The sequence below is a fragment of the Schistocerca serialis genome, chromosome 4, assembly GCF_023864345.2.
Source record: "Schistocerca serialis cubense isolate TAMUIC-IGC-003099 chromosome 4, iqSchSeri2.2, whole genome shotgun sequence".
NCBI classification, from domain to species: Eukaryota; Metazoa; Arthropoda; class Insecta; order Orthoptera; family Acrididae; genus Schistocerca; species Schistocerca serialis.
The window spans coordinates 883,450,420-883,470,570 of NC_064641.1; the positions used below are offsets into that span (position 1 = coordinate 883,450,420).

A 20,151-nucleotide genomic window follows, 5' to 3' on the forward strand; every position below is an offset into this window, starting at 1 on the left:
TGTAATAAGAAACACAATGCGATGAAACCCACTTGTTTACTAGGAAACTCAAACAAATTTTAAGACTTTCAATCACTCAATATAAAAAACGAGACGATATATAGGTGTCCCCTCATTGTTCAATGCTTCTCTCTGGCAGAATGTGACCCACACCGGCAGATTTAAGTGGTTTTCCTCAAACCACCAACTCCAACTTACATGTTTGTGGAGATCTCATTCTGCGCAAATGTTCTCTCCACACCCTACAATCCGTCTGCACAGACATCATGTGCACACATATTTGTGCAAGCACATCGTTGTGTTGGACAGGCCTTTAGTCGATAGATCGATACTGTATTTGTGTACTGACGTTGTGATACAGTGTTGAAATACTGTTGTGGTTAGTGTATTGTTTCTTGTGTGGCGTAAAGTAAACAAACATACGAGTACATGTGTACGCGGAGCAGTTGTTAGAGTTTAATGTGACGTGAATTATGAACTGCGCAACTGATTTTGACACCTCAGAATTTGCAGACACGAATTAATTTTGCTACCTACATATTTTCATTATGTCATTCGTGTTTCTTATATTCAGGATGTCAAATGAGTAGCGACCCACTCACAAAACAGTGAAGGTTATTACATATATTGTATACTTGCTATAGTATTAAAGTGCGGTTGGGTTTTGCTTCAGAGTATTAGGATTGTACGAAACATTTCTTCTGTGTTGTGGCTTAATTATCACTGTGCAATGGTTAGTTGAAGTGTCGTATAGCAGTTTTTCATAGTTTGTGGTAATATTTATATGAATTTTCTCTGTAGTTTTATAATATTGTTTACAGACCAGATTAGGTGATGTCCTACATGTGGTACTTGCCCTTCTAAAACGTATGCTTTGGATACAGTTGTCGAAGTACTCTGTGTACTATATTTCACTGATGTCCTCTTAGGGTAACATTTTGTGTTAATCCATAATTTAGATAAATGTGTTACACTCATGAAAAGAGTCAAGAAATAGGCTAGTAGAAACGCCACCAATAGAGGATACTATCACTCCATTGACATACCGAACTATCAGACGCATTATTAAGGCACTCAACCGACATTCAGGAGGAGTGAAACATTGTGATTAATATATTGCTTCCCGAAATAACTTAAGGTTAACGCTTGGCTGCACACTTCCTTCCGCTCAGTCTTGTCCAGTGAAAATAGACCCCCAAATTTAATGTTCTCGATCTCCCCCTCTCATGAAATGAAATGTGATGGGCAGCTCGTTTCATTTCTGTCCAGTGGAGACATTAAAGAGTGCAATGGCAGTTTTAAATATTATGTACAATGTCATCGGTGAATCTGCCTTTCGCTTAGAAAGGAGTGAACTACTCTGATAACCTTTCAGTAAAAAAGTTTACAAAACAATAGATATGAGTTCAATGATAGATTTTTCGTTGTTTCTATTTTGATGATTCCTGTAGGCCGCCATAAACATGTCCAGTTGGAGCAAACAGTTTTATATGGGTGCAACTATGGGAGACAAGTAGCTCAGAATAGGATGCATTTCTATTCATGGTGGAAATGTGGACATGATCAACATGTGTTTGTATATGAAGTTCAGTCAGACATGTTTAACTCTTGCATGAGAAATACATTCTGCTTGTCACATAAATAAGGAGTAAGATCACATTTTACTAGAAAGTCACAAAGTTACTGGTGTTTTGTTCTTTGGAAAAATGTTGGCATTTTTTGTCACTATCAGCAAATTGCAAACAAAATGAGTACACTCCACTGAAATATTAGAACACCATAGGTAGCTACAGGAATTGAGATGGCTGGGCAATACTGGGGTCTAGTGCAGCAGGGGATACAACCCGTCGGCTTTGGACAAGGACGTCACAAGCCGCCAGAGAGCAGTTTACCATTTTCGCTTTTGTTGTTATGTTTCAGTTTCGTTTTTTTACTGATTGCTTAATAAAGTGGATCTGTTTATTCTATCTCGTGAGATTTTTTTTAAAAAAAGCCAAAAAACACTTATCAGCCACTGAAGGGAGCTACAACACTAAGAAGAATCGCTTCTCGATTGGCCACTTGTGACGTCATTGTCCAAAGCCGACGGGTTGTATCCCCTGCTGCACTAGTCCCCAATACTGAGAACTATGAAATGTAACAAAACAAAATACACCAAAATATTGAAAAACATACCATCATAGTGAAGTCAAAAAATGATATGTAAGTCATCTTGGAATGTAATCAGTGCTGGTAAAAAGAGACCAAACAAAGAAGAAAATAACAGGTCACTGAAAACAGACAACACAGTGTTTACAGATAGAAAAGTAACTAACACTCCTAGTGATAATTAGGCCAATGTACATGTGTTAGAGATCTTAAAACAGGAAAGAAACTATCCTATAAAGAAAGACACTAAGGTATCAACAAACTCATATGTTATCATATTCTTGAAACTAACACAAAAGTGACAGAGGAACTGTTCAAAAACTAAAGGCCAAGATTTGACTGATGAATTGTTAGGATTCTCAAAGATCCTGGAAACATTTAATAGATTTGTCATTTATCTTGACAAACATGGTTTAGAAAGGGCAAATCTGTAGAATACAGTCAAACCATGGGGAAAATGTTGTAGGCATATATATGCAGTATTTCTGGATCATTTCAAAGAAATCGGTATCATTGCCCAGGAAACAGTTCTACAAAAACTGGAAAATTATGGAGTTTGCCATTGAGGAGGCGAGTGAATAGAGTCTTGCCTAAGCAACAGGAAATAGTATATGCCAATATGGAACTCATGCCACTCAGAAACAAAGTTATCAGATACAGATATGGATTGCCATACTGCAACGGCAAATGGATCAGAAGGCATCTTTCAACTTTTATTTCTGGAATGTCATGTAATGAATTACATTTTAATATCAAACTTTGTGCCATTTTCTCAGTTCTGCTTTTGAGAAGGGTGTACCCTGCTGCAGTTTGCTGACATTTCTCAATTTCTTGCAAATTTCATGAAAAATAGGCCTACCTAGAACAATGAGAGGAATCAGTTGACTCTTGGTGTAACTGATTTTTACAGTATTGCTGTTCTCATAATTGCAAAGGTGCCTTGCATTTTGCTTTCATCAACAGTTGCTACCTCAAAAGGTGATATATGCGTTGTGGGAAGGTTTCATGTTGGACGTTGTAACGTAACTTTTCATTGTATGTTGTGTCTTTTTGTAGTTACTCATCAAGCAGTGGAAAATCCTGGGTGGTAAACAACAATATGAAAAAGATAGATTGCTACTCACCACATAGAGCAGGTGTAGAGTAACAAACAGGCATGATGAAAAAGACTGCTAAAATAGAAAACACCCATACATTCACCCAACCACAACTCATACACACATGACCATTATCTTCAGGCACTGGATCCCAACTGCCTAGTACTCAGAGACAGTGTCCATGTGTTTGTTTTCTATTTTGGAAGAAGGACTTTGTCAGGAAGCTTAATACTTTGGCAGCCTTTTTCCATTGTACCTGTCTGCAATCTTAATGCCTCTTCTATGTGGTGAGTAGCAGTCTGTCCTTTCCATGTTGCTGTAGCTACACATCACTCAGATACTGCTTTCCTGGCCTGTAACAGGCATTTTGAATTATGTTGTGTCAATTTAATCTTACTATTAAAGAAATTTTGTGTATTCTGGAGAACCAAAATGTTGTATCAGAAATTGCCTTTTTGGATACTATGGTAGTCATCTACCAAAGCCAGCTCACAATGAAAAAAGTGGGACTGAAAATGAGTTACAATCAGTAGATGTCTCCCCATGTCAGTTGTTTCTACAACAGTCTTCAGAAGTCAGGTATCAGGAGTCACCTGGTGCAACGCTGGGGGTGGCAACCAGGGATGGAATGGAAATTCACTAACATGCCATCTCTAGGGAGAAGAGCTCTTTGAACACCTGAAGGAGAGAGGAAGGCTCACTTCATATGCCTGTCACCAATTGAATGACTCTATCATCAGTGCCTTCCAGCTTCTTTTCAGTGAACTGATGCTGTTTTAAGAACCAAATGCTCAGAGTGGAAAAAAAAGGCACTGCTTGGTCCGTATCGTTGGAAGAATTGGAGACCATGATTGTTATCATGTAAGCCAGAGTAGCTTTTTATGCTAAAGGTGATGTCATTGGATGATCTTTTATAGCATTCTTACAAGCTTAATTTTAACAGGGATGAAATAATAATGACAAATTCTGCAAACTTATTAGATTCCTCCTCAAGGAGCTATTTCAAAACCAAAGAAAGGACATGACAACAGACATATCATCTTCACAGCCCATCAGCTTCTAAAGAAAATGGGCAGAAGAATATGTCATTAGTGAGAGTAATGAACAAAATTGACAAAGAAATCCCCAGCTGTGTAAAGAACAATTCTGGCTTACATTTCACTATCGTCTTGAATGAGACTACAAACAAGAGCGGCACCCTGACAGTGTACCAAGGGAAGAAGAACATCATTACTCTCAGCTCAGTAGATTTTGAAGTAGCAGTGAGCAAAGAAGGAAAGAAGAAACCAGAAACTGTTATCTTCTGCAATTCCACAAAGTGCGATGTGGATGCTGTTGATCAAATGATTCATAAATATTTTGTGAAGGTTGCTTACAGGAGATGGCTTATGCATGTCTGTAACAATATCCCAGACATGTTGTTTGTTGTGGTCTTCAGTCCAGAGACTGGTTTGATGCTACTCTATCCTGTGCAAGCTTCTTCATCTCCCAGTACCTACTGCAACCTACATCCTTCTGAATCTGTGTACTGTATTCATCTCTTGGTCTCCCCCTACAATTTTTACCCTCCACGCTGCCCTCCAATATCAAATTGGTGATCCCTTGATGCCTCAGAATATGCTCTACCAACCAATCCCTTCTTCTAGTCAAGTTGTGCCACAAATTTCTCTTCTCTCCAATTCTATTCAATATCTCCTCATTAGTTACGTGATCTACCCATCTAATCTTCAGCATTCTTCTGTAGCACCACATTTCGAAAGCTTCTATTCTCTTCTTGTCCAAACTATTTATCGTCCATGTTTCACTTCCATACATAGCTACACTCCATACAAATACTTTCAGAAACGACTTCCTGACACTGAAATCTATACTCCATGTTAACAAATTTCTCTTCTTCAGAAACGCTTTCCTTGCCATTGCCAGTCTACATTTTATATCCTCTCTACTGTGACCATCATCAGTTATTTTGCTCCCCAAATAGCAAAACACCTTTACTACTTTAAGTGTCTCATTTCCTAATCTAATTCCCTCAGCATCACCCGACTTAATTCGACTTCATTCCATTATCCTCGTTTTGCTTTTGTTGATGTTCATCTTATATCCTCCTTTCAAGACACTGTCCATTCCGTTCAACTGCTCTTCCAGGTCCTTTGCTGTCTCTGACAGAATTACAAAGTCATCGGTGATCTGCAAAGTTTTTAGAATGAGATTTTCACTCTGCAGCGGAGTGTGCTCTGATATGAAACTTCCTAGCAGATTAAAACTGTGTACTGGCTTGAGACTTGAACTCGGGACCTTTTTATTTCTTCTCCATGGATTTTAATTCCTACTCTGAATTTTTCTTTTGTTTCCTTTACTGCTTGCTCAATATACAGATTGAATAACATTGGGGATAGGCTACAACCTTGTCTCACTCCCTTCCCAACCACTGATTCCCTTTCATGCCCCTCGACTCGTATAACTGCCTTATGGTTTCTGTACAAATTGTAAATAGCCTTTCGCTCCCTGTATTTTACCCCTACCACCTTCAGAATTTGAAAGAGAGTAGTCCAGTCAACATTGTCAAAAGCTTTCTCGAAGTCTACAAATGCTAGAAATGTAGGTTTGCCTTTCCTTAATCTATTTTCTAAGATAAGTCATAGGGTCAGGATTGCCTCACGTGTTCCAACATTTCTACGGAATCCAAACTTATCTTCCCCAAGGTCGGCTTAGACCAATTTTTCGATTCGTCTGTAAAAAATTTGTGTTAGTATTTTGCTGCCGTGACTTATTAAACTGATAGTTCAATAATTTTCACATCTGTCAACACCTGCTGTCTTTGGGATTGGAATTATTATATTCTTCTTGAATTCTGGGGGTATTTCGCCTGTCTCATACATCTTGCTCACAAGATGGTAGAGTTTTGTTAGGCCCGGCTCTCCCAAGGCTGTCAGTAGTTCTAATGGAATGTTGTCTACTCCCGGGGCCTTGTTTCGACTCAGGTCTTTCAGTGCTCTGTCAAACTCTTCACGCAGTATCATATCTCCAATTTAATCCTCATCTACATTCTCTTCCATTTCTATAATATTGTCCTCAAGAACATCGCCTTTGTATAAAACCTCTATATACTCCTTCCACCTTTCTGCTTTCCCTTCTTTGCGTAGAACTGGGTTCCCATCTGAGCTCTTGATATTCATGCAAGTGGTTCTCTTTTCTCCAAAGGTGTCTTTAATTTTCCTGTAGGCAGTATCTATCTTACCCCGGGTGATCTGCGCCTCTACATCCTTACATTTGTCCTCTAGCCATCCCTGCTTAGCCATTTTGCACTTCCTGTCGATCCCATTTTTGAGACGTTTGTATTCATTTTTGCCTGCATCATTTACTGCATTTTTGTATTTTCTCCTTTCATCAATTAAATTCAGTATCTCTTCTGTTATCCAAGGATTTCTATTAGCCCTCGTCTTCTTACCCACTTGATCCTCTCCTGCCTTCACTATTTCATCTCTCAAAGCTACCCATTCTTCTTCTACTGTATTTCTTTCCCCCATTATTGTCAATCGTTCCCTAATGCTATCCCTGAAACTCTGTACAACCTCTGGTTCTTTCAGTTTATCCAGGTCCCATCTCCTCAAATTCTCACCTTTTTGCAGTTTCTTCAGTTTTAATCTACAGTTCATAACCATTAGATTGTGGTCGGAGTCCACATCTGCCCCTGGAAATGGCTTACAATTTAAAACCTGGTTCCTGAATCTCTGTCTTACCATTATATAGTCCATCTGAAACATTTTAGTATCCCCAGGCTTCTTCCATATATACAACCTTCTGTCATGATTCTTGAACCAAGTGTTAGCTATGATTAAGTTATGCTCTGAGCAAAATTCTACCAGGCGGCTCCCTCTTTCATTCCTTAGTCCCATTCTATATTCACCTACTACGTTTCCTTCTCTTCCTTTTCCTTCTGTCAAGTTCCAGTCACCCATGACTATTAAATTTTCGTCTCCCTTCACTATTTGAATAATTTCTTTTATCTCATCATACATTTCATCAATCTCTTTGTCATCTGCGGAGCTAGTTGGCATATAAACTTGTACTACTGTGGTAGGTGTGGGCTTCGGTAGATGTGGACTTCGTATCTATCTTGGCCACAATAATGCATTCACTATGCTGTTTGTAGTAGCTTACCCGTATTCCTATTTATTATTAAACCTACTCCTGCATTACCCCTATTTGATTTTCTATTTATAACCGTGTATAATCCCAGACATGACAGCAATAAATTTGTGGATTGTGTACAATAAAATAACCTGTAGAGAGAAGCATATATTCTTCGGGTGATAAATGAACTCGTGAGCAGAAACAAAAAAGAACAGTTCAGAAGGAGGAAGCCCAGTCAAACAGAGAAGTGTCTATAGGACCAGGCAGGTCAAAAGTGCAAAAGAAGTGTTGAATTGGAATGTTGAAAGGAAACAAGATTGACGACATCCACCTGAAGTGCATAAAAAAAGAGTTATAACTTTGAGATAAGGCTCTGATTGAAATATAAATAAATGGAAAATAAATCTTTCTTTACCCATGTTGTGGGTTTTCAATGCAAATCTCATTAGGAGTCAAGTGACTCCTCCACACTGATTTAGGTGTATAACATTTTCCACTGGTCTCATGTTAATCTGTTTATAAAAGACGTAGGTGTGAAAGAGAAAGAGAAGCAAGTTTATTTTATGCAGGCGACATGACAACAAAGAATATGTAACAGCTTGAGTGAAGAGCTCATATTTCTGCAAACATCTCAACACAGTGGCTCATGGAAAATGAACTAATTATAAATGCGAGGAAAAAACCTGTCTGCTATGTTCAGAAGCAAAGAAAAGTCTCAGCACGTAGATGTCAAGCTGGTTAAAATAAGTCTAGAGGAAGTAGAATGTACTAGGTCAGTAGGTATTACTGTGTATAATTGGCTAAAATGGAAAAACCGTATTAACAATATGTATAAGAGATTCACTTCTGTCATATGCATTATTGAAGCAACTTATCACCATATGCTTTCAGCTTTTGTGCACCTAATACCATGGATTTTTTGAACTGCACCTGCGGTATGGAGTAAAAGTGTGGAGAAGCTCAAACATTCGAGTAACGAACAGAATGTTCACATTGAGAAAATAATAACAATAGTTGTGTTGATGTCATTGCACAAAGCTAAACGCTACTACTGCAATATTCAAAAGGTTCACAATCAGGCACCACACCAATTCAAACCATTGCCCTCTCAGTGGATCATCTTTTCCAAAAGTCTAAGGTGCTGCCCACATGAACTAAATAATAAAACACACAAACAACATGTACAGCTAAAACACCCAAACAAAAATATCACAGATGCCAATTATGTATCATTCAAAGTGTGTATCAGTGTTTCTTGTTTTCCCACAGATATAATTTTAAATTGTCTTTCAAGCATGCATCTGGAACAGCAGTTTTCTTCCTCTGATATTTTGGTTGATAACCATACAGCCATCTTCAAGGAGAATCAGTCACTGAATTAATCCTTGAAATATGGGATGGGGAGTGGGGACTTCATGCCCATCTTTTGAAAATATTGTAATCTAGTCAGGTAGACTGCTCAAAAAATATTATTGTTTCTAATTAATTCTCCTGCAGTACTAATGGGTGGATTGAGAAACATGTAAATGCTGCTGCCTGTCCCAAACCTGGATAAAGGAGGAGGGTTAGAACCCAAGTAAGCCATAAAAGAGAAGCCAGGCCACATCTCAAGGCACCTCTGAGGCTAATTACCCCAGTTGTAACCCTGTGAATGCCTGGGTGTTGACCCCAAGATAAATTATTCGATTCAGCATGATGGCAAGTTCACTTATAGAAAGCACTACCCCAGGTGGTAACCAATCCACCATTGTCAATGACAGCATTAGTGAGCCAACAGATTCTGGGGAGCTCACACCAGCATGCAAGAGATTGAAAAGTAAGAAAGTGTCATACTTTGCTACCTTCAATGTTAACTCACTCCTCAAAACTCCTGGGAGCCATCACTGACTTCAGCTCCAGAAACAGTAGACTTTCCACACTTGTCTTTAGAGGAGCTAATAAGATTTATACCTTGGTCAATGTACATGCTCCCACAAATAAGGTTAATAAAACTGACCCAGAGAAAGGAGAAGAATTTTGGAAAGAACTGGAGGCAACACTATCCAAGATTCCAACTAAGAATGTTATCATACTACTTGGAGCCTTCAGTGCTCAGTTAGGGAGAGAGAGGAAGTTCAGAAACATAATTGGCAACTATCCAGCCCACAACAGGACTAATTGAAATGGCGAACGACTAGTGGAAATTTGTAAGACCTTTTACCTGATAATGTAATCAGTGGCATTTAAACACCTTGCAAGAAAACAGAAAACATGGGTATCTCCCAATCCATCAGTAGGAGAGTTTCAGCTTGACCATGTAGCGATACCAAGACATGCAGAGAAGGAAATTCAAAATGTCAAAGTCCTCAGGGGTGCAAATTTAGACTCAGGTTACTTTCTATCCAAAATAAAAATTAGTATTCTACCAAGAGACTAAAATCACTACACGTATTGTGAAGTATGATACTGAGAAACTTACAGCTAGCAAAGATTTTAAGGTGAGCTTGAATCAGAAGAACTATCAAGGTTGGGAACAGTTGAAAGATGCACTGATTGACCGGTGCAAAGGAAACAGTTTGCCTGGAGAAGAGGAAGAAACATGCTTGGTGGTCGGTAGAAGGAGATAAAGCAATTGAAAAGCATTGGAAAGTGTGGATTGATTGGTGGTCTCATAAAACACCAGAAAATCTAAAGAACTTACAAGAAGTAATGGAAACCACTGCTAAAACGATCAGAAATCTCAAGAGGAAATATTTTCAAGAACATTTAACTCAAATAGAAAAAGACTTCCAGAAGAATAACAGGTGAGACTTCTATAGACCATCCAAGACCAACTTAAGTAGCTATGATGTTCCAAACCTCAGCTTTAAGAATAAAGAAGGAAATACAGTGTATGGAGCCATGAAAAACAGTCATATCTTGGTGGAATACTTTTAAGACCTCCAGAATTGTGAAGCGCCATCCAAGACATTCAATTACAATGAGAAAGAACCAAACCCCGACTCGGAACCACCAACTATAGGAGAGGTTAAGAACATTATAAGAACCTTGAAAAATAACAAAGCATCTGGGGAGATGCGATCATCGCAAAACTCTTAAAGCATGCGAATGAGAATGTGATCATAGAACTAACACAAATCATATGAAAAATCTGGGAAGAAGAGCAACTTCCAGAAGGTCAGACATCGGCACTAATACATCCTATACACAAGGAAGGTGATAAGATGGAACCTGGGAACTACAGGGGAATTTCTTTAATACCTGTAAACTATAAGGTATTCTCAAAAGCACTGCTAAATAGAGTGAAAGAACAACTAAATCCACAAATTGATGAGTACCAATGAGGCTTCAGAAAGGAGGGATCATGTGCAGAACAGATCCTGAATCTAAAACTGATAATCGCTTATCAAAAACAGAGGAGCAAAAACTTTGTGCTTACATTCATAGACTTCAAGAAAGCCTACAATTCTGTAGACAGACATGCACCATTCCAAATTTTAGGGAGATGAGTTTTGATAGAAAATCCAGTGAACAGGTTAAACAGATCCTAAGCAACACAACATTCAAGGTCAAGTTTAGAGGAAAACTGTCGGAGGCCTTTAAGATTAAAACAGGGGTGAGACAGGGAGACGGACTCTCCCCTTTGCTCTTTGTGTCCTCGATAAGGTGATCAGAGAGTGGTGACAAGGAATGAAAGGACTGGGTGTATACAATTGGGAGGGTGTAAGAATAAAGGAGTACAGGTAGGTTGTCTAGCATTGTGATCTTGTCCAGATCACTAGAAGAGGCAGTTAACCAAACCACAGAACTGCAGAGATAGACAGGCCTACAGATCTCTATCGAGAAGACACAATATATGACAAACATTATGACAGCGAGATGGATGACAATAGAAGGAGGTAAAATTCAGAAGGTGGAGAGTTTCAAATACCTTGGAGAATGGATAGACATTGGACTGGCCGAACAAGAAGCAATGGGAGCACGAATAAACAAAATGAACTTAGCATATAAACTATCAACACCTACAATAAGAAGAGTATTTCGATAAATGCAAAATTGAAACATTACCAAATAGTGATTCGCCCTGAAGCTCTATATGCAGCAGAAGCTCTCAACTTAGCAAGAACCGGAGTGTTCAAGAGGGTAGAACTGATAGAACAAAAGATTCTCAGGAGAATGTTAGGACCTCGAAGAACAGAAGATGGTCAATTTAGAAACTGAGCCAACCAGGAACTGTATACCAAGGTAGAAAAAATTTCTGACGTCATCAGGAAAAGGAGCGTGTTCTTTTGACACATCCTCGGAATGGACCAGGAGAGGTTAACTCGGCAAATCACACAATTTCTGATGAACAAGAAAACCAAAGTACCATGTATGCAAGAGATGCAAAGAGATCTGGGAGAAATGAGAACACCGGAACAAAAGATATTACAACAGGGTGATTTTTAAATCGAAAATTCAGGCCTTCAAGCTTTCGAGGACAGAATGACACCCAGAGCAAAATCATCTTGGACAGAAGAACGAAGAAGGTTGCAAAGTATAAGAATGAATGAATATTGGGAAAGAAAAAGACCAGAAGAAACAAAGCTGAAGCGAATTAACATGGTCCTAAGATGGCCAAAACAAAAGAAGAAGAAGAACTCTTTTACTAATTTTCAAAAGTGTTTCACATTTTTCATTTAAATGGACCTAAAAATTTAAGTCAAGTTGTAGATGTCACTTTCTACAATGAGTGTTATTGAATATTTTCAGTTTCAGAACCTTACTTACATAATAATTTCTTTGAAAAGTGTTTGTAAGTGAAAGCCAAACTGAACAATATTTACCTTTAAAAAAAATTGATTGTTATGAGGTACCTCCAGCTCGGTAGTACACTTTATGGAAAAAGCATTAATATTCTTAAGAGTGTGGCAAAATATATTTTCATGTTGTTACTTACACACCAGTACTTCTTTAAAAAGTGTATTATTAACATAAGTCAAAAAAACAACTACTCTGGAGTAAATACAAATTTAGCTGTTCAGAGACTATCTAGTGGAAAAGGAATATTACAGTGTTAAAGGTTACATGATAAATTAAATCTGTAAATAATATTCTGTGTAATCATTAGTGTTAGAAAGATTAATAAAAGTGTCACTCTAAAGAAAATATGTGCTACTGAATGATTTGTATTCTTTATATGTTCTATATTACATCTGCACTTGCTGCACACTTTATGATCCTACAGGATAAATGGATCAAATAAAAAGCAATTAATCAAGTACCCAACATTCCATTTGTAATTGTAATTGTCACATATTGTTCTCTGCAGATGATTCCCAGTAGTACACTTGTTGTCCGACATTTACCATCAGATTTCACTGATGAGGAAAAAGAAGACTTTCTCAAGCATTTTGGAGCAATCCAGGTGAAATGCATAAGTTCAAAAATAAAGAAGAGTAATCTTACATTTGCCAGGTAAAATAAAAAAAAAAAAATATCGTCTGAGGTAATGCATTTATTTCGAGTGAAAATTATGTATGTTGAACATTGTTTGTTGCAGATTCAATTCAGAGATAGAAGCAAAACATGCTCTTCAGAGGCTTCATCAGCTTGATGTTTTGGGACATCGGCTTACTGTCGAATTTTCCCGGGAGGCTAAAGGGAGTGTACTTTCAAGTGAGAAAGTTCCAATGTAAGTTTAAATTGGTTCATTAGATAATAGTTTTATGTCATATGTGATGTTGAAAAAAAATCTGTTGTGTGAGTAATTCTGTCATGATTTAATTATACAAATAATTGTGATGTAGGACTACACTTTTCTCTCTGCAACTTTGTGATATCCATATAACAGTCTGGTATACTGATGGATAGATTAATCTGTAGAATTACATCAAATCAGTCTTTTCACGAAGACCACAATAACAACAGTCTAGTAATAGAAGTGCAGGAATTTTAAGTGTCGTGAGTTTGTACTAAGGGATCAGTGTGCCCATCATTGCTAAAATGGTATCTAAATGTAACAAACAGTGATCGAGAATGAAAATGAAGATGAGCTGAAAGAAAACTCAATCAAGGTTGAGAATATTAATGCTGCTGTTTGTTACATGAATTTTGTAGCTACAGTGGTGCTATTTTCTGTGACCACTAGTGCTTTCTTAAGAGCTTTTTGTGCACTTGTGTGACACTGTGAAGTCATCTGTTCTATTTGGGTGTCCATATCCTGCCGTGTACAGTGTTGACATTCTAACTGTTTCGTACGAACAATCCCCCAGCGTCCTTAGTGAAATGACTGCAACACTTCTTTTTGCAAAGCTTTGGGGATCAAGGCATATGACTGTCCAATGTCAGTCTGAATAAGAATCACACCTTGCTGTAGAGCGAGGCCATGCTGCCATGCAAGGTATCAGTCCACTGCAGAGTTCTTTATGACATGCAATGAGCGAGGCCAAGATATGCAAATGTGTTTTAGCAAAATGTTCAAACCTGAATCAGCTACTGTGGCCTGTACAATTTTCCTATAGTCCGGAGGAAAAGATTGAAGCAATTCAGAATCCTGAGCATCGATGTGACAAGAAGATGCAGCAGAAGCATCAAAGTCTGTATCAGGGCCAATCGGAAGATGTAAAAGTGTGTCTGCATTACCATGTCGAGCTGTTGGACGATACACAATCTCATACTGATTTTGAGACAACAACAAAGCCTATCTTTGCAATTCTTGGGCAGTTTGTACAGGAACATGCTTCATTGGATGAAATAAGGATTGCAATGGCTTGTGATCCACCACTAAGTAGAATTTTCTGCCATACAAATAGTGGTGGTATTTAGTGACACCATACACAATAGTGAATGCCTCTTTCTCTATTTGTGAATAGTTACACTGAGCTTTGGACAGCACTTTTGATGCGAAAGCAATAGGCTTGTCTTTTATCACCAAATCTGTGCAAAAGCTCTGCACCAATTCCGTAAGAGGAAGCGTCTACTTGCAGCAAAACTGGTTTGTGAGGATCAGAGAGAAGAGCAAGGCATCTTTAAGTTTTTGAAAAGCGTCTTGGCACTCATCTGTCCAAACATAGGTGATGTTCTTGTGATGCAAGCGATGCAGTGGAGCTATGATTTGTGCAGCATTCAAGATGAACCAAATATAATAGCTCATTTTCCGTAAAACTGACTGCAATTCCATGACATTGCGAGGAACTGGTAAGTCATGTATGGCTGAAAAATGTGACAGAAGAGGATGTACACCTTTACTGTTTGTGACATGACCAAGATACTGCAACTCGGGTTTTAAAAAATCACACTTGTCCAGCAGTCAGCTGTTCCAAATACCGTTGGAAAATGATGGGTGTGGAAGCACTGCCAAAAGACAGACACAAATATTTAAACAAGCCCAAATGACTGTTCACAACACACACAGTTTGGTATTCTTTATCTAGTAGTGTTTCAAGATATGCATCGCACAAATCAATTTTTGAAAAATAGCAACCAGTGCGTAATCTGTTCATGAGATCCTCTGGGCGTGGCAATGGATAAGTATCAATCACTGTTTGTGGGTTGACTGTAGACTTAAAGTCAACACAAAGGCGAATGCGACCTGAAGGTTTGGGGAGCAAGACCAGTGGACTTGCTCATTTACTTGCTGATATGGGCGCAATAGCTGCGCTATCTTGCAATTCTTAAGTTCAGCCGCCACTTTGTCCCATAATGCAATGGGAACAGTCCTGGCCCGGCAAAATTTTGGCTGAGCATTGTCTTTCATAGTAATATGTGCAATAAAATTGTTAGTCTTGCCTGAAGCTTCAGAAAAGAGTTAAGGGAATTCTTTCAGCAAGCTAGCTACACTGTCTTTAGCACTGAACACAGTCACTGACAACACATTGCCCTGAATTTGAAAGCCAAACAAATCAAGGCCAAATATATTCACACAATCACATGACAGTAGTACAGTGAAAGTCACAGTTCACGTATGCGAGCAACATATGGCAAGCAAAGTACATTTTCTGAGAATGGGAATGTCTTGTCCGTTATAAGCCATCAGTTGTGTGCTAGTTTTAGAGAGGCATGGGGAGCCTAATAGTTCATATGTGTTACAACTCAGCAATATAACATAGGCTCCTGTGTCCATCTGAAATTTCACATGTTTCCACTAATATGTAAATGAACAAAAAGTTTGTTGGATTAGATTAGATTAGATTAGTACTTGTTCCATAGATCATGAATATGACACTTTGTAATGATGTGGAACATGTCAGGTTAATAAAAGGTGTCTATACAATATATTACATTACACAAAATATTACAAGACACATAATATTTTTATTTATTTATTTATTTGGGAGGGGGGGGGGGGGGGAAATTACCCACTTACTATATCCAAAAATTCATCTAATGAGCAGGAGGAGTTGCCATTAAGAAATTCTTTTAATTTCCTTTTAAATGCTATATGGCCCAGTGTCAGACATTTAATGCTATTAGGTAAGTGACCAAAGACTTTTGTGGCAGCATAATTTACCCCTTTTGAGCCAAAGTTAGATTTAACCCTGAGTAGTGAAGATCACCCTCTCTCCTAGTGTTGTAGCCATGTACACTGCTATTACTTTTGAATTCGTTTGGATGGTTAATAACAAATTTCATAAGTGAATATATATATTGTGAGGCTACAGTGAAGATCTCTAGCTCTTTAAATAAGTGTCTGCAGGATGATCTTGGATGAGCTCCAGCAATTATTCTGATTACACTCTTTTGTGCAATAAACACTCTTTTACTCAATGGTGAGTTACCCCAGAATATGATGCCATACGAAAGCAGAGAATGAAAATAGGTGTGGTAAACTAATTTCCTGAGATGTATATCGCCAAAATTTGCAATGACCCTAATAGCATAAGTAGCTGAACTCAAACGTTTCAGCAGATCTTCAGTGTGTTTTTTCCAGTTCAACCCCTCATCAATCCATACACCTAGGAATTTTGAATATTCCACCTTAGCTATCGATTCCTGATTGAAGTCTATATTTATTAATGGTGTCATTCCATTTACTGTGTGTAACTGTATATACTGTGTTTTGTCAAAGTTTAATGAGAGCGCATTTGCAGAGAAACACCTAATGATTTTCTGAAAAACATCATTTACAATTTCACCAGTTAATTCTTGTCTGTTGGGTGTGATAGCTATACTTGTGTCATCGACAAAAAGTACCAGCTTTGCATCTTCGTGAATATAGAATGGCAAGTCATTAATATATATTAAGAACAGCAGAGGATCCAAGACCGAACCCTGTGACACCCCATTCTTGATTGTTCCCCAGTTTGAGAAATTACCAGTTTTTTGCATATTATGTGAACTGCTTATTTCAACTTTCTGCACTCTTCCAGTTAGGTATGATTTAAACCATTTGAGCGGTGTCCCATTCATACCACAGTACTTGAGCTGATCTAGAAGTATTCCATGATTTACACAATCAAAAGCCTTTGAGAGATCACAAAAAATCCCAACGGGTGTCTTCCGGTTACTCAGAGCATTTCATATTTCATTAGTGAAAATATATATAGCATTTTCCATTGAAAAACCTTTCTGGAAACCAAACTGACATTTTGTTACAACTTTATTTTTGCAAAGGTGTGAAGCTACTCTGTAATACATTACTTTTTGAAGAATTTTGGATAAGGCAGTCAGAAGAGAGATTGGGCGGTAGTTGTTGACATCAGACGTGTCCCGTTTTTTTATGCAGTGGTTTAACAATGGCATACTTCAGTCTGTCTGGGAAAATACCCTGCTTCAGAGAGCTATTTCATATGTGGCTAAGAATCCCACTTATTTCTTGGGAACAAGCTTTTATTATCCTGCCGGAAATGCCATCAATTCCATGTGAGCTTTTATTCTTGAGAGAGATTATTATTTTCTAATTTCAGAAGGAGGGGTGGGTGGAATTTCAGTTGTATGAAATTGTGCGGGTAAGGCCTGTTCCAGTAACTGCCTTGCTTCATCTATTGAACATTTAGATCCTATTTTCTCTACATTTAAAAAATGATTATTCAAAATGTTTTCGACTTCCAGCTTGTTGTTTGTCAAGTTTCCATTCGCTTTGATGGTAATGCCGTCATCCCGTACTCTTGGTTGCCCTGTCTCCCTTGTAATAATATTCCAAATTGTTTTGATTTTGTTATCAGAGGTGTTAATCTCAGACATGATGCACATGCTTCTGGACTTTTTAATAACCTTTCTTAATGTAGCACAGTAGTTTTTATAATATTTGGCTGTTTCTGGGTCATTAGTCTTTCTTGTTGTTAGATACAGTTCCCTTCTGTGGTTACAAGATACTTTTTTTCCTTTAGTAAGCCAAGGTTTTTTGCATAGTTTCTTATAATTAGATTTAACTACTTTCTTGGGGAAACAGTTTTCAAATTCTTTTACAAGTGTATCATGAAATAAGTTATATTTTAAATTAGCATCAGGTTCCTTGTACACCTCATCCCAGTCTAATTGCTGAAGATTTTCCCTGAAATTTCTAATTGTTGAGCCATTAATTGAAGCTGCCCGGTTTGGCCGAGCGGTTCTAGGCGCTACAGTCTGGAACCGCGCGACTGCTGCGGTCGCAGGTTCGAATCCTGCCTCGGGCATGGATGTGTGTGTTTCCTTAGGTTAGTTAGGTATAAGTAGTTCTAAGTTCTAGGGGACTGATGACCTCAGAAGTTAAGTCCCATAGTGCTCAGAGCCATTTTTTTTTTCATTAATTGAACAACTTTGGAGGGTAGTTTTGAATTACTGAAAGGAGCTATGTCATATACTGTAACTAGCTGAGCACCATGAGCAGAAAGGCCATTCTCAACAGGACAAGAATTGATGTTTTTAAACTTATTTTGTTGAAAGAACCGAACAAGACTTCCAGGTCATTCTTCCTATTACACTCTTTCAGTGAATCAACAATGAAGTCCCCACAAATAATAATTTGCTTTCCCCTATCTGACACATAGTACAACAAGGCATCCAAGCTTCCCAGGAATAAATGAAAGTTCCCTGAAGGGGACCTATATATTGTTACACTTACAAAAGAGCCCTCCTTCAGTTTAAGTCACATGCTTCTATATGTTGCTCTAGACAAAACTTTTTTGTATCTAAGGTTTTTACACAGTGATAACTTTTGACATATATGGCAACTCCTCCTCTCACCTTATTCTATCTACTCATATGTGCAGCTAGTTTATAACCACTGATATTTACCTTTTCCATATCAGACACAGTGTGATGCCCAGACAGGCATAGTGTATCTATTATATTATCAGGTTAAATGTCATCTAAACAAACCAGGAGCTCATCTACTTTATTCTTCAATCCCGGAATATTTTGTTGAAAAATGGTAACATTATTTTTTACTTTACTTTTGTGAGAATCTACTTTTTTCTTTAATCCACCAATATTTTTGTTAAATATGGTAACATTATTATTTACTTTACTGTTGTGAGAATCCCCCCTATCAATAGCCTCGACAGGAACAAATCCAATGTCTGACAGAGTGGCCACCCTACGCAACTGGTCCAACTCCATATTTACCCTCCTGACAGAGCAGTTCAACTGGGGCTGATCATGCCGCATGAAAGCAGGCAGCAGCCCAACATTGATATGGGTTGTTGCAGAGGCTATTTTCACCGGGTCACACTCAATACTGTAGCCCTGATCCCTATCAATACTGTTTCCCACTGCACCCATTATCATCACATGATCCTGCTTTGAGAAACCCTTGCACAAGGAACCTATATCCTCTACCACCTGGCTAAGACATGCACTTGGCTTGAAAAAGTTTGTGACGTGGTACCTGTCACCTAATTTTTCCTGCAAAATCTGGCCCACACCTCTTCCATGGCTGCTACCTAGCAACAGAACTTTCCTCTTACTTTCTACAGTGGACTGCGTAGCACTGAAGAAACTGTTTGCTTGCTAGTTTTGCTAATGCCTGCAACAGGCTTTGAATACACTACATTGATTAAATGGTCTATGTGACTAAATTTTTGTGAATGTGCGGAATTCTTATGTTTGTTCCTTTGCAAACATATGGATTGTACGTGACCTTCCTTGCCACAAGCATAACACTGTGCTTGTCTGGTCAGACAATCTTGGCGGTTGTGCCATGAATAGCACTGAGGGCATGACTTAATTCTGTTCACCTGTTTAGAGAACTGTTTATGCAGCGTGACGCTCGAGAGCTGTTTCTGTCTACTTGGCCGGTCGTGTGCAAGGGGCGACTCAACCCTGCAAATTGTTGGTTGCTCAATTTTATCAGCTGCTACAACACCTGAATCATACTTATCTAGAGTTTGCACAACAGTTTGAAATAATGGATCAAACTGTTTCAAAATCTGTTCTTTAAGTCTGACATCAGTTACATTATACACGATTGCATCATGCAACATAACATCTGAATGTAAAGCACTACAAGCACGTTTGAATTTGCAATTCCTCGTTATATCCTGCAAATCTATTACCCACTCGCAATAAGTTTGTTCTGACCTTTTCTTGCAAGTAAAGAATTGGTACCTAGCTGCCACCACATTCCCTTGTTGGTCATAATTGTTAGTTGGTAAATCTACAACCTGATCACAGGAAAGTTCACTCAGAGTAGCATCAGGGAACAGTTTCTGAATGAGGCAAAAAACTGCACTTCCTACTATTGACAAAAAGTAATGTAGTTTCACAGTACTTGATACGTTCTGAGAAATGTGGGCTTCATACTGTTGCAACCACTCAAGCCATTCCTCCTCTTTTTCGTTAAACTGCCGAAAAGGCAGTATGGCGCTCTGGGCTATCATTGTTGCATTTTGCG

General features: G+C 38.3%; 1 protein-coding gene across 2 annotated transcripts in view; it reads left to right on the forward strand.

The window, feature by feature from the left end:
* The first annotated feature begins 312 nt into the window (after window positions 1-312).
* LOC126473536 (RNA-binding region-containing protein 3-like) overlaps window positions 313-20,151 on the forward strand; it is a 40,117-nt gene continuing 20,278 nt past the window's right edge. Inside the window, exons 1-3 of one of the 2 annotated variants that reach the window (XM_050100649.1) lie at window positions 313-733; window positions 12,670-12,815; window positions 12,901-13,032. In XM_050100649.1, the coding sequence (XP_049956606.1) occupies window positions 731-733; window positions 12,670-12,815; window positions 12,901-13,032 (281 nt within the window). In that variant the 5' untranslated portion in view covers window positions 313-730. The remainder of the gene's footprint in view (window positions 734-12,669; window positions 12,816-12,900; window positions 13,033-20,151) is intronic. The other variant, XM_050100650.1, reaches the window with a different exon arrangement.